The sequence below is a fragment of the Nelumbo lutea genome, chromosome 1, assembly GCF_056320005.1.
Source record: "Nelumbo lutea isolate HS-2025 chromosome 1, American lotus-T2T, whole genome shotgun sequence".
NCBI classification, from domain to species: Eukaryota; Viridiplantae; Streptophyta; class Magnoliopsida; order Proteales; family Nelumbonaceae; genus Nelumbo; species Nelumbo lutea.
The window spans coordinates 135,251,183-135,266,732 of NC_142684.1; the positions used below are offsets into that span (position 1 = coordinate 135,251,183).

The 15,550-nt window shown below is 36.6% G+C and overlaps 1 protein-coding gene across 1 annotated transcript; it reads right to left on the reverse strand.

Moving 5' to 3' along the window:
- Positions 1-9,023: 9,023 nt before the first annotated feature.
- Positions 9,024-14,905, reverse strand: DRP5A (Dynamin related protein 5A). Its single transcript, XM_088943272.1, has 8 exons — positions 14,429-14,905; positions 13,219-13,410; positions 12,914-13,120; positions 12,371-12,799; positions 12,025-12,252; positions 11,728-11,926; positions 9,746-10,448; positions 9,024-9,438 (listed from the first exon to the last, which is right to left on the reverse strand). The coding sequence occupies exons 1-8, from the start codon at positions 14,720-14,722 to the stop codon at positions 9,252-9,254; spliced, it is 2,439 nt and encodes an 812-aa protein (XP_088799398.1). The 5' UTR covers positions 14,723-14,905; the 3' UTR covers positions 9,024-9,251.
- Positions 14,906-15,550: the final 645 nt, after the last annotated feature.

The window sequence follows — 15,550 nt, forward strand, 5'->3', positions numbered from 1 at the left end:
TATCCACTTGGAATATAAGAATATGTACATTTCTGTATTACAATTATGTAATTCCGAAGGGCACATTTCTAGACCCATTGAGACACTCTTTAGTGAACATCTCTCTTGTGTTTATTTAATCAGTCCAATTGCTTTTATATTCAATTGGGCATCTATTTTAGTGGCAAAGGCAAACTATTCATCTCCCATACTTGCTAACAAAAAGGCAGGCAACTGAACATTAACATGACACAAGATAAAGTTTTCTAAATTCCCATTTGTGAAGATGATTTTAATAGTGAGATATATAAATAAACTGTATCTAGATGAATCGTTTCATTTTAGCTGTTGATGACACTTGAGCCCACATGGCCTTTATCCAAAATGAAGTGGGTTTGGCTGTTTAGATAAAAACATTGAAATGAGTCATTATTTCAATCCTTGAAATGACTCCATGTCCAGCTTTTCTTAGCAACCAGAGATGACTCCGTTTCAAGTACTGAATTTCTGATCTCAAATGCAAAAGTAGTGAATTTCTAAGCCACCCATTTCACAGACCATCAGGATGATCATGATGATACTACAAGAATGGGAGAGTGGACAGAGACCTACAGTGCAGAATGAGCAAGAAGAATCCCAAGAGTGTTGTCCATGGCTGCAAACCCAGAAAAGGCCTGCCATGTATTGGCACGACTTTCCTTAAATTCCGATCTGAAATCATCCTGTTAAGAACATTGGTGTAATGGGGTTCTATTAAGTAAACTATATAATTTAGGAGAAACTGTATAAGCCTAAACGATCTAAAACCAAGCCCGTGAACAAATGAAGGTTCAATCTGGCAAAGTTGACAGTGAATTAGAGTATTTCATGTGTTTGATTTTGCTTTTGCAATCTGCAAAAGAGCCTCACAGATATTGAGTCAGTCTTTTCACAATTGCCTATGGATTCGCTTACCTACACTACAGCAGTAGCAGCAGCAGTAGCAACTTGTCATGGCCGAAACAATAAAAAGAGCCATTGCTTCAGTTAAAGGTAAATCTGCCCCAAGTTCGTTTTCTGGCAAACAAACAAACATGACTCTGCATTGATCCAACCGCATAGTCATGAGAACACGTACTAATCTCTTCAGTGCTAATGCACATTTCGTACTTGTTAGGGCTTTCTTATAAGTCATAATCTACGCCACATATCAACTACTCAACTGTACTTGGAATTGCAATTCTTGACTCTTGAATCTTGGAGCTGTCCCGCTGGCCAACCTGCACTTTCCACGCTTCTTCCCCGATCACCCCGGGTTTGGGTTGTGATTTTTCAACAAACACATCTTGACCTGACCAAGCACAACAAGACAACCCTTCCTAACTAAGAATGGCAACGGGAGGGTTCGGGGAAGGGATCATATTCTCTATCTCTAACCCCGATTTTCAAATTAATCCTTGTCCCTGACTCCAATTCCTACCAGGGATAAAAGTTATCCTCCATCCCCAAATCTCCAAAAATTGTTAGTTAACAGCATTTTCTAAAAGCTAATTTTACTTAAAATAAAAAAATAAAATATAAATAATTTTAAAATATATTTTGATACATAAATAAATAATATAATTAATATCATATATATATATATATATAATATGTATAGCCGGGGTCGGGGTGGGGCAGGGACTTCATTCCCCATCTCTGACCCCGACCCCAGTCAGGGATTCCTATTAATCCCCATACCCAGTCATACCCAGCGGGAATGGAGAAAATTGTCATCCCTATTACCCAACAATCAAGAAAAATAGATCCATGGTATTTGGAATCATGATATTTTAAGTCTCATTTGTTTGTACTTGATTTTTGTTTTTTTTTTTTTTTTCTGAATTGGGTTTTGAAAGGGTTATATTAATATGCCAAAACACTAAAGAGTTTATGCCATGGGAGAAACCTCAGCCTCTAAATTATGGACCCAATGGGACCCATCTCATGAAGTGGCACACATACCAATACAAGGAGGGTTCTGATCTATAGTCACAGTTCGTTCCTATGGCATAAAATCCGAGTGTTTTCCACATACTAGCATTGGCCGTGTTTTAAATACATGGGCACCACATAGCACACTTAAAGTGGAAATGCCCTTTTATTGGGAGAAACCAACTTTTTTTTGAAGCTTCTCCCATACCTCCATACACGTACCTCTGCAATGAGTAATATAAAGACTTGTGGCTGATTTTGCCCAACCAATTTTTGGAAGGTAAAGTCAAAACACCTACATCGTATCTCACTGGACTACTTTAAGGCCATGCTTGGTTTGAAGAAAAATTTGGAAAAGGAAAGAAAATGTAGTAAAACTTATATAAGATTTGTAAAAGTTTCTTTATAACTTTTTTCCTTCATTTCTCTATATTTTCCTTCAAACCAAACATAGTCTAAATGAAAATACAAGACAATGGTTCCAAACATCTGCCCAGGTTGATATTTCTCAACCCAATTAACAAACCAATTCGGCCTAAGCGAACCCGAACCCGAATTCAACTCCATCCAAAACCAGCCCAATCCTCCATACTGCCATGTTCAACCTCCCAAATGTACTTATTTCATTTTATTTACTTGGTTGGACTTGGTCCCGGGCATTGGGGAATGGGGACCATTTCCATGTAAAATTAATATAGTTCATGCATATAAATTGTTGACAAAAGAGTTGCACACACTCTAGCTGTCTATATCACTTAGTTTTATTTCCGTTGCTTCATTGCTTCACAATTTGTTAATTAATATCAATAAATAGTAAGGAGAAAGGAAGATCACACTTGATGTACCATAACCCTACATAAAGGAAAAGGAGGAACGTCATCAGAAGACATGAGAGGAATTGAGTAGTAGCCTTAATACATTATGGTGATCCATCTCAAAGGAAAGAGAGTAATCTACAAGGAGATTGTGGATACTATATGTTTCTAACATTCAATAAAGCCAAGAGCTGGAATTTTACATAAATTAATAGATTATGCTCCTATAGATTAGATCCAAATATGAAGATAAAAATTAGAATCTGTATTTCACGTGTGAAGCATCTCAAGTGTGATCAATTATTATTATTGCATGCAAAGGCAGTGACTTATTATATCTTCTTGAACTAATGAACTCAGACCCTTAAACAATAAATGTGCTACATTAGGTGCAGCGCAGCTCTCAGTCCAAAACCAAGATTTTGAATTTTAGGGATCTAATCCTTCTTTGGACCTCACTGTCATAAAGTTGTTGGGAGAAATGTGGCTCCTGTCTGCTTAAATAGAGCAATGGGCCGACAAGCATGAGAACGTGGGCTCGAGAATGTGAAAGGTTAGGTTCAAATCCAATCCACCCCTCCCAAGACCCCACAAAATTGAGTAATGGCCCTTCTTATGATTCATTTAGGGCTTTATGTATACGTAGGCCTAGATAAGGGCAAATACAGTATCAATTGAATCAACAAACTGCCCCATTGTTGGGTGCGCTTGAGTTTCTGAAACGAGACTTTTCCTTTGACCCCTTTACACTGAACTTGGTTCTGGGGGTCTGATATGTTTGTATTGAGTATATATGGGACCCCTCAAATAAAAGCAACTAGTGAGGGAGGCACGTGCTACAAACTTACGTGGCAAACCTCCGACTGTTTGCTTATGTTAAAGGGTAATTCTGAAAGCTGGAAAATGACATCAGACTCAGGAATCATGTCCAAACCAACCACCAAAGGTAAGGCCATTTTTCTGAACAACACAATACTGATAAACATAAACTTTAACACCAGTGAAGCATCAGCCTCATAAGCAGGAGAGGTTCCTGTCTATTCAACAAGTAACAATCTCTATCTCATGAAAACGTTACAAGTATCCTATTAATACAGTGCTAACAAAACTCTTTCTTTTAAACCCGGAAAAAAAAAAAAAAAAAAAAAAAAACTTATTAACAATCACACTGAGTGGGGACATGAACCATACCAGATTAAAAAATAAAACACTTAAAAGAGGCTTTTGATCAAAATAACCTCAGTTTGTGTTTATATAGGGACTGGATCCAGTAAGTACATTCACTAAGCACTTTATAGATATTCTGACAACTGTTAAAAGTTGTCTTTAATTTTTTTTTTTTTTTTTAAGGGTAAACTGGGAGTATATCAAGGGATAGGTGTCAAAAAAAAATTGACAGTACTCATTTAACGTGCTTACAATGACGTACCTACCTAATCTGGACTCATTAATATCCTATGCAGATGTCGGAACGATCAATTGCACTATTATTGCTATTACTAATATTATTCATGGTTTTAAAACCATTATAACCAGTCATTTATTCAGTACCGTTTACATCCATTTATCTGACCCGGATTTTCCTAAAATATTATTGAATTGATTAACAAACCGCTGACCTAGATGGTTGGATTATTAAATCTTTAATAATGTCACAAATTGATTCATTGGACTGAACGATCTAACCAGTATCCAAAAAACTGGTTCTGATTCTGGATCGGTTTTAATAAACTGATATTATTTTTCATATCTCCTATGTCCTATGTACAATGTGACCCAACGTAATTGGGCACTAATGTGACGTCTGTTGCTTAGAACAAGTCTTTGCCATGTCTCCAAGAGTTGTCACTTGATATGGATAAGACTTGGCTAGCCAGGTAGTAGTTCACAAAGTGGACAAATTATCCTATCGAGTGGGGCATTTGTATTCAATTCAGTAGGCTGATTGAACCTATGCAACTAGTGAGTAGTGGCACAAGGGATTATTTGAATGTTGAAGAGGGGTGATACTCACGGATAAGAATAGTTTCAGCCTTTCAGGTGTCAAGTTGTACATGGTCTTGTCCCTTTACTTAGGCATGCATATTGGAAACGAAATACCCACAGAAGTCCTTTCACTGAAGTCTTCAGAATTTTCACACAATTACTGGTCAGAATTTTATATGAACATCTAGGGGTGCCAATTGGATTGGATTTGGTCCAATCCGATCCAGTCCAATGTAAGTCCATTATAAATGATTAGGTCCAGTCCAATCCAATGAATATTTTGGACTAATTCGGACCGTCTAATTTGTTCAAATTCGTTTTGAGTTTAGATTGATTTCAACCTAAACCCGGTCTTATATCAATAGGCTAGATATTGACTTAATTCAACCCAATCCAATATAAATTTATTATGGACAGACTAGGTCCAATCCAATCTAATAAATATTTGGACCGGATTGATCCAATCTAATATATCTTGTTGGTCCGTCCAATCCATCCAAATTAATTTTGAATTGGACAGGGTCCAATCCAAAACCGGTCTATTAAGCATTGAACATGCATATCCATCTCTGAGAAGGGTACTAAGAATTAAACATGGCCACATGTCCTAAAGGACCTAAACCCTAGTATTTAGTGTTTTGGTGACCTTGAAAACCGACACCAAAGTATCAACACGCACATATAGAGCTATTGAAATAAGAGGGGATACTCATGGATAAAAATTGTTCCAAGTGTCAAGATTTGAAGTTTTGAACATGGCCATCTCTGGAAAGGGTATTAAACATTGAACGTGGGCACCTGTCCTAAATCCTAAAAGTATTACTTTCAGCCTTTTGGTCTTTGTTTCTATTCTTTGACATATTGGAAAAAAAATACCCACACATAGCCTGATTATTCTGTTTAGTACCATATCTATAACTAAAATTTAAAATTTATATTAAAATTAAATAAAAATTTATTCGATACAATGTTAGTAAATATTTTGATTTAATTTTTATAAATTGTATGAAAATAAGGCAAGTATCTGCATTATATAATATAAATAAAAGAAAACGTTAATCATATTCTCACATACGGGATTAGAGATCGACCATACTAATTAGGATCAATATTCGGTAATAACCTTTTCTTTCTAAAAAAATAAAAGAGATATCAATATGGAATATTGGGTAATGACCTTTTTCATATACAGTTCTTATTGTTTATGAAATTATATATAAATAAAATTCTTCGATTATTGGATTATAATATATCAATATATCATTCATGGAATAGTAAACCATATGCATTTAAGGATTTAAACAGCTAGTCAAAATAGACTAGTTTATGTGGGTCCAAAAAAAAAAGCAAAAGAGCATCATTCAATCACCCGCCAACTGTTCATATCCCTACACTTGTTCATTTGATGTGAAAACCATCTGTTTGACGAACTTGATCTTGTAATAAATCTTTGGGTCTACACCGGGACCCTGGATGAATTTGGGGTTCCAAAGAGAGAAACTTTAAATGAGGCACAGACTGCAAAGTGGCTAGTTGTTTAATTATTTATTGTTAATTTGATATTAGCTTTGAAAACTGGAAAATGACATTGCTCAGGAATCATGCACACGTCAACAACTGGGAAATTAATGGAAGCTTCAGATTAGTGGAAAATCCCTATTATGTGACATCTGATAAGTACCTAATCTAAGTGGACTACTCATTTGATTTCATTACTAGTTCTTCATTCATGGTAGATCATCTAATCTATATTATCTTTTTAATGGGATTCCTTAGGGCTGTTCGCAAATAAATTCAAACAGACTAAATCGACTAATTCGGCCCTATCCAATCTGAATTGGCCGATTTTTCTTTACTATCGGTCAGTTTTGGGTTGCAAAATGAATAAACCAATAATTCAGTTTGGTTTCGGTTTTTAAAAATATATATATTCTGAAAAAATGTCTGTTAAATATAGATATTTTAGTTTTAAATAATAAATATATATCTGAAAATATATATATCCTGACATATATCAGATATATATTTCCAGAAATTAGAAAATATATATTTCAATATATTTGAATATATGTTTTGGTTTTAAATACATATTTCCAGAAAAAATACTCTAAAATATTATATATAATATAAACACTTTGACTTCATGTGCATTGTGCAAGCTTGGAGTTGGTTGAAACCCAAACCGACTCAAACCGACCAGGTCGATTTACTTAATAGAGGGTCGGTTTTGGTTTGGTCTATAAGTAATCTGATCAGGTCAAATCGATTGAAAAAACACTACTAAACCAACCCAACCTAACCTGTGAACAACCCTAGAATTCCTTATCACCATTTACGATTAGGTAAACTTGCATTGTTTTGGGTTGATTAATATAAATTGGCATACAACTACAGTTGTTTATATTTGAAACATGCACACTTAGGTTGTGTTTAGTTTAAAGGGAAAAATAGGAAAAGGTAGGGAAACCTTTGCAAACTTTGCGTGGGCTTTCTTACCTTTTCCTTCAAACTAAACATAACCTAGTGTATGTGTTAGAAGTTGTTTGTAGAATGTTCCTAAGACGAAGATGTAAAGTCTAATCATTTACTCATTTTAGAGGAGAGTGATTCATCTGATGTGACAATACATATCTCTCACCAATTTGTATTGATCAAATTAAAATGTTTCAAGTAAAAACAACAATGCTTCCAAACACAACCTTAATAATTAAGTCATTACAAATGACTCATGTCATGTAACAATACATATCCCTCACCAATTTATATTGATGAATCTAAAACATTTCAAACTAGAAACAACAATGGTACCAAAATTTCGAACCCTAACATGATACAACATTACTGTAGCGTTTATAGACTGAAAAAAAAATGTCAAAGATAACTTATAGCTTTAAAAACGTCTGGTTCAAATAGTAAATATCCTTTGTTAGCATAATATAGATATAGGTACTGATTTTTGAGTTTGATAAGGACTCTTAACATGAGAAACGTTGGGCCAACCCTCCCCAGCTTTACCTGTTGAACAGAGTACTCGGGGAACTCACTTCATTCTGTGCCCTTTTATTTCAACCTACCAAACAGGTAACCAACGCTTGCCTACCACATGTCTTGTTTTGGGTGGTGGCAAACTCTACAACTACTACCCCGTTGTAGGCCATTTAATGATTAGCAAGTAAATTCCACAAACGCATGGGGTTGAATAGAAATTTAGTTAGATTTTGATCAGTAAAATTGGGTTTTGAAATCAGTTTGGGTCCAAACCAGGGTCCACTTTTAGGGTTTGTCTTCGGTTAGCCCTTAACCCGATCCTACTCATTTTATTTAAGAAAGTCAAGTGGAGTCAAGAGATATTTAAGATGAATTAAGGGATTTAAATGGGGGAGGAGAGATGTTCCAAACATTAACTATTGGGGAGACGGGGGCAGAGAAACATTTAAGAAATATCTTATTAAAGAGAGTAATGATGGAATTTATTAAAGGGAACTTAAAACCCAAGAGGGTTTTTATTGTGACTTTACATTTTTATAATTTAATTTAAAAATAGAAACCACAGGTGAAAAAAGCATCATAACTCATAAGGGGATTTTAAAAAGCCGGGCCAGCCCAGTAGTCTCTTTTGTCACAGGACATCAGTGGGCTCGGCCCAGTTAGTCTTTAGGGCATAGCGGGTTCAGCTTGGGCTTAGCTCTGAACCTTTCTATGTATATGGTCCAGTTTTGGGCCTGAGAAACTTGATTACTGAACTGCATAAGCAGAGCTCATCCAATTTGAGTGTCCAAACACTCAAACATTCATTTGGTAAAGCACTATAGCTAGTTTATACTACAGTATCTCATCTTTGAACTTAAAACTATTTGTTTAAAGCATCAGCTGGAAAACAAAAATGATTTGTTTAATCTTCTTAGTACATTAATCACTTATCTCACAGGCCCATCTCCTTGCTACAGGATCACCTTAATTGTTTTAATACTAAATTCCAAAGGCAGAATAAATGGTTGTTTTTCCTAATCATTTTTTTTTTATCAAATTGGTTTTCTCACAAGCTTCATTAGTAAAATTAGCGTTCAGTTGGAATTTCTGAATGTATAGTTCATTTTGCCTTCTATCTTGGAACAATAGATTTTTATCAACTAGATGTTTTAACTTGTCAAAATTCTGTCTTTGCAGATAATGCCCGTAATGATGCTGAGCATGCAATTCTGCTTTGTTAATCCTCTTTGCACACCCAAATGTTCTAAATTTTAATTCATCAATGATCAACCATATCAAATTATCAATTATATCAGTGAGTGAACAATGCGATCTCTAGAATTCGTATATTTCATAGGAAAATGATTGATCAATGACATGATACAAAATACAAAAATATTACATGAAACAATCTGATACAGGAAAATTTGAGAAAAAGAGAAGCGGAAGATGGAAAAAGGTATGTTTTTAATTACTTTGACATGGGTTCTGGTGCAGTTCAAATGTTCACTAGATGTGAAACCCTGGGATCACATGGAATGGTTCTAATCAAAGTGCTCGAGCTATATTTTTAAACTCATGCAAGCAAGACCGCAATATCTTCTGGCGCTTATGGAGGGACTGCCGCTCGTTCTGAAGGATGTCAATTGCACCAGGTGCCACAAACATGTCCATGAATTTCTCATCATTCACAGCGAACAAATCTAAACCAATAGCCACCACAAGCCTGTCTCGACTGTTTCACCATGATTAAAAAAAAAAAGAAAAAACAAAGCAATAAAAAAAATCACTAGATTTGTCAGAACAATCTATCATCATTAACCCCTTACCTATTATGAATACAATATAATAATTTAGGACTATAAGGAAAATTATGCATTGGAGTGCATGCAAGATTACAATTGGAACTGGATTCTGGTGTTTTACTTTTACATAGTGCAAATGAGTGAGCAGTTGCATATCAAGTGTGCACATGAACACGTTTATGCTTTCTCATGTTGTCTGATCATTAATTGTTTAATTTGTTTGCAAGAAAAGCTTACCAAGGAGTTAAAAATCCGGAGTTCAAAGTTGATGTGACACTTCGCTCAATGAGCACTTCGCGTATCCTTGCAAAATGCTGTGCAGCTGAAGAGCAAACATCTGAGTAAGCTGAGCCTGGTTTTGAACCAATATCGCCATTGCCAAATAGAAGCGTACTACCATTTTGGATTCGGTGATGATCCAAATTTCTGCTGTTGGCTATCGTCCTTGGGTACCTTTTCCTCCCTCCAACTTCAATGCCATTCCCAGGGTCTTTCTTCTTAGCCCCTGCATGAATTATATCACATGGCTGATCAGGGGATGGAGTCTCAGGTACAGTCATTTGGCTTTCACGGAGAACATCTCTGGCTTCTGCATTTTTCCCTGGTGTTGTTTGCTGCACGTTCTTTTCAGGAGGTATATTTTCCTGATCCCTTCCCAAAGCTTCATCTTGGAATGGTAGCCCACCATCAGAGAGGTCAAGACAAAATGGAGCCAGTGGAATTTGGTTGAATCTGCCAATTGAAATTGTGCCTAAGCCAGAACCTCCAAAGAAGTCATTTTCATGGCAAACCTGAGAATATGGGCTAGTTACTGAATCAAGGTGGTGGCGGACTAGTTGCTTGCATTGTTTTGCTAGATCCCTTATAAAGCGATTGTAAGAATGCCTCAAAGCAGCATGAAAACCAACATATCCATCTATATCTCCATTCTTCTTCCCATCTGCTCTCATGAAAGATGACCATCGACAGAATCAATTATTTGTCAGAAACAAATTATGATCTTAAAATAAAATATTGCAAAAAGGCATTTGTATGAGATATCACAGGACTGATAATAAGATTGCAGTAAACATTTTCTCACAGATCTTGTCACTAATATTTTTTCTAAATTCTAATAGAAGGAAATGTTGCAAAAATTATCTAATAAAATTTGAACATGGCATCAGAAATCACTGATGCAGTGATGCCTCAAATTTGAGCATTTTAATAAGAGGATGTAAGATTGTATAAGTTTCTTGGCACATACATTAAGGGAAAAACAGTACTAGCATTGATGACTGACTAATGCGGACGGAGTGCTGGTGATGCAAGAACAAAATGGTTGATACATTACTTATATGTTACCTGATAAAAGTTAAGGGTCACATACATTAACAAATATCCCTTTTTCTAAGATATAGTAAGCTTGAATTGTTATAGCCTGAAATACCACAGTGAAATAGAATATCTAGTTTACAGATAATTATGTTCTACTTGACTCCAGATCTGCTACAAACAAGGCATGTACAATGGGTTATGTAACCCAATCAAGAGTGAACATGCCAATGATCCATATAACTGGTACCTGTACAAATGACTAGCATGTTCACTCTTCATTGGGTTACATAGCTGCTGTACACATCTTGTTTGTAGCAGATCCTTCCCCATTCAAAGGAGAAATAATTTGTACCTTGATATTTTTAATGGAAGATTAGCAAGGCAAAGATTGGTTTCAGAAATGTCTAGCACTAGTAAAGATGGAAGAAATCAACTCTGAGATTAATTAGTGGAAAAGAATCATGCAATCTTGGAATTTAACCAAATTATTCTTCTCTTTAATCCATAATTCCATATCATACTTGCTCCCAATGATTATATATAACTGAAGGAACTTTCTACCAAATAACTGTAAGGAAAAACAATGAATCAGTAAGGTCTGTTCACCCACATAACAGTGAAGACAATTGAGAAGAAAGTGGTTAGCTATTCATGAAATAAACTGTAAATGTTGGATAACAAAGAATCAAAGCAATGAAATGATTCTAAGCTTTAATTGTCTCAGATAGATATAAATCACTAATGCAGAAGGTCAAATATAATAATTGTATACTGAGTGATTCTTGGTTGCATAGTTGAGTGGATACAGAACAGTACCATGGTTAGCAAATAAAAATGATATAGGTAAAACAGCTACGAATAATGAGAAGAACATGTGAGGTGTAAAGATTTAAGTAGCTTACAATCAGAGGAGTTATGACTGTGGTTACGTTCGATGGCAAGTTCAAAGAGGTTTCCCAAAACAAATGCAAGCCGATCACATGCAGTGTCCAGAAGTGGAGCAAGCCATGATTGAGCAGATGCACGTGCAATCTCTGCAGCTGCCTCTGATATTCCTCCACCCCCACCTCGCCTAGCATGGGAAAGTAGTATATTTGCAACCTGTGATACAAAAAGTAAAACTGTAGTCTTTAAAAATGAAAACCAAATTATTATAATTTTCAGTTCTGAAGGATAGTTAAATATAGAGAAGATTTTACCTTCTCCCTTGAGACTGGTGGGCATTCGATTGAATATGTAGCACAACGAAATTCATGCATTACCCTCTCAAAAGCGGCTCCTCCATAAAGCCTTAGGGTAGCATTGGGAGGCTTTATGTCTGTAGTAACCCCAGGCCAGCTCCCAACACCACTCTCTGATTGTTCCTCTTCTGTTGTTTTCCCCCATTGTTCTGGGGCAGGATCTGCTGCTCCATCAATCAATGCCCCCTTCAACCAATGAAAGAGAAGGCCCCATGTTTTACCAAGATAAATTCACCTCATGGAAATGCTCTTTAAAGACATAAAACAAATGATGATTGATAAGATTGTGAATCATATAACATACCATATGATTGCAAATAGAAGCCGCATGCAACATTGCAGATTTCCGAAGACAAGCAACATCAGATGTTGCTTGTATCTTAGAATCCATTCTGGCCAATTCAGCAGTGACTTCACTGCAGCGTTCTTCTAGCAAAGCAAGAGTTGCAGGTGCAGCTTCTTTATACCTCTTCTGAAGCTCAGACTCTAAGTACTCCTTCAGACAGCTAAAACCAATGTAAGGTTTGAACTTTTCCTCATCAAATCCTCCATTGACACCCTCCTGCAGGTGGTGGAGAACTTCTATGTCCACCTGAGATATTTGCCTGCGAAATTCCTCATTTGACACAGTACCCCTGTCCTTTGGCAAGGCCACAAAGAATGGATGAATGTTCTCCCCAAGGTAACCACTTGCACTTAGGTACCGATCCACTTCCCAACGGTCACTGAACTCCTGCATGGATTGATTTTCATAAAACATAATTAAACGTATTAGACCAATCTCTACTCCATATTAACCCAAATGTGATTCTACCAAAGGCAAAGGAGTTCTGTGATATCTCTATACCTTGAGTCTGTTATCAAACTTGGAGACAACAATAATCGTCCGTCTGAAGGTTGGATCAATTTCACGAATGCAATCCAACCAAAGCGATGAGCACCATTCAACACTACTTTGCTGAAGGAAGAGAAGAAGACGATGTGGAGGACTTGCTAACGACTTCACCATTGAAAGGATGTCATCAGGTGTATTCTCTGGTTCACCTTTCTTCGCCTGCAAATAAATTTATACTAGCCCACTAAGAATAAAAAATAATGGGAAATTCAAGTTGCAAAACATCCTCTAACATCCAGATTTTGAGGTAGAGTGACCTTAAGAACAAAGCCGGGAGTGTCAATTATGGTGAGATTAGGACAATGAGCATATTCTGCTCTCATAACAATTGGCTTTGAAGAAACTGCAGTTTTGGTCTTCTTCAGAAGTGCCTCAGTTCGGGACTTGATTAGATCTGCAATTGCAGATGCTGAAACAATAGGAGCTCCATATTCTTCAGAATCTTCATCCTGCATTCATTAGTCAAGGTTCAATTTTCTGGATGAGTAATGATGGAGAGTAACACAGTAACAACTTGAAACTTGAAGGATAAGTTTGAAGAAAATAAAACGAGTCTAGTAGGAGGAATTAATTATTAGGCTATGAATAAAGGGGCAATTTTCAATTAAACGGACCACTTATACATAGCAGAGTGAGAGACTCTAATAAGATGAGAAACAGAACAGTATCACTGATTTAAGAAATGAAGTGAAAATTAGATTAAACAAACCACCCAATCAAAAAATTTGAAGTGAAAATTGGATTAAACAAACCACCCAATCACTCATACATATCAGAGTGGTAAACTCTAACTAGATTATAGTAGCATAATACATAATTGCCAAGTACTGAAACCTATGATCCAGAAGTGCCCAAATCCTATCACATATTACAAACTATGTATATAGAAAGGAAGGATAGCCAACCTATTTTATGAATATCCTTTGAAAAGAAGCATTAAATAAATAACCAAAATTTGGGTTGGCATAAGATTCTTGATCGTGATTAGAAGAAAATCCATAATTCTACGATGGCATAAACATCCACCAAATGATGAATCAAAGAGAGGCTACAAGAAAATAGCTTAAATTCCAACATTGATAAGGTCGAGAACTCCAAATATTAGACTTCCAATTCCAAAATCAAACTTATCAGGGTTCATAAAAGATTAACCATCAAATGAAGCACTTGAAGCTGGAATTTCCTACCAACAAAACCATCAAATTCAGAAGTAATGCTTGAAAACAAAAATTGTAGCATCATCAATACAAAAGAAAAAGGGAAAAAAGATGAGAAAACGCAAATCATAAAGCGTAACACCAGTATGAACAAAATATTAGAGTATCAATGTTCGTGGCATCATTAACGCAAAATCAACATTTGCAAAATCCGAAGAAATTGAGAAGAGGACAATATCTAATAAATATAAAGAGAATGGAGCAACGAAACCCTAAAAACTTGAAATCAATTAAAATGAGATGGCAGAACCTGAAACCGGCAACGGGGCTCCAGTGCTGATGAATCGTGGACCATCTGAAGAATAAGAGGCCTACGGGTGCCCATTTCCACCTCCCGAACATTGAATCGAAATCCTAGGAGGGCTTCAAGAAGGGAGCTCTTGCCATCGGACTGACCTCCGAGAGCGACAATCTCTGGTATCGGAAGCTTCTCTCCGAAAGCAACCGCAGCTGCCTGCAAGCGATTATATGCTTCGAATCGAGACTTGAGTTCAGACGTAGGAGGATTCAACGAAGAATCCATGGAGCTCGGTTCTTGATGCATTCTGGAATTCGAGGAAGAGAAGGATTTCGGATTTGGGGTTCTGGTGGATGTGGTGACTGGTGAGGAAGGGGTTTGTGCTTCCTATTGAGAGTTTGAGACACGCAGTCACATTCACACTCACACACACGAAGAGAGAGAGAGAGAATTCAAATTCGAATTTGAGCAAGGAATCCGTTGGAGAATGGGAGCGGGAGGAAGGAATGAGAATATGAGATCAACGAGAAGGGCTGAGTGCTAAGGCCCATTTCATGTTTCCACGTAGGCTTCATACGTGGGCTGGGTTTTCAATCATAACTTTGGCCCATACATGATAAACTTCATCTGATCTGTTGGAAAAGTGAACGACTTCTCTTCGGCTGACTTGAAGCAGAAGCAAGGCTCTTAATGTGTTCCATTTTGGATCCGATCGAATCCAAAATAGAAAAGTAGAAAGGGCTCAGAGAAATTTTTGGTGGAAGGGGAACAAGGACAAGGACATGGGGCACAATATCTCATGGAGCAAAATTTGCCGACCAAAAAACTTGGGGGGTCTGGGAATAAGGAAACCCTGAAGCCAAGAACAAAGCTTTGTTCTCAAAGCAAAAGCAAATATGGAGACTGCTTTCTTGCAAAAACCAATTGTGGGCAGAACTGATCAAAGACAATAAATACCTGAGAAACAAAAGTCTGTTTGGGTGCAAAGTAAGCAATCAGATTCAACATGGTGGAAACCAATGATCAAATTAAGGGGGCGTTCTTTTTTCAGATTTTGAGAGGGGGAAGGTTGGTTAATGGAACTTTGGTTCCCATTGACCAAGAATCCCATGTTCTTTTTTCAGATTTATGTGG

Excerpts from the sequence above, each read along its gene's own strand:
- DRP5A (XM_088943272.1), bottom strand. The coding sequence starts at position 14,722 with ATGCATCAAGAACCGAGCTCCATGGATTCTTCGTTGAATCCTCCTACG. Across the intron at positions 10,449-11,727 it reads CAGTCATAACTCCTCTGATT|ATGGGAAGAAGAATGGAGAT; the intron begins GTAAGCTACTTA and ends TCATGAGAGCAG. Across the intron at positions 9,439-9,745 it reads TCCGGATTTTTAACTCCTTG|TCGAGACAGGCTTGTGGTGG; the intron begins GTAAGCTTTTCT and ends ATGGTGAAACAG.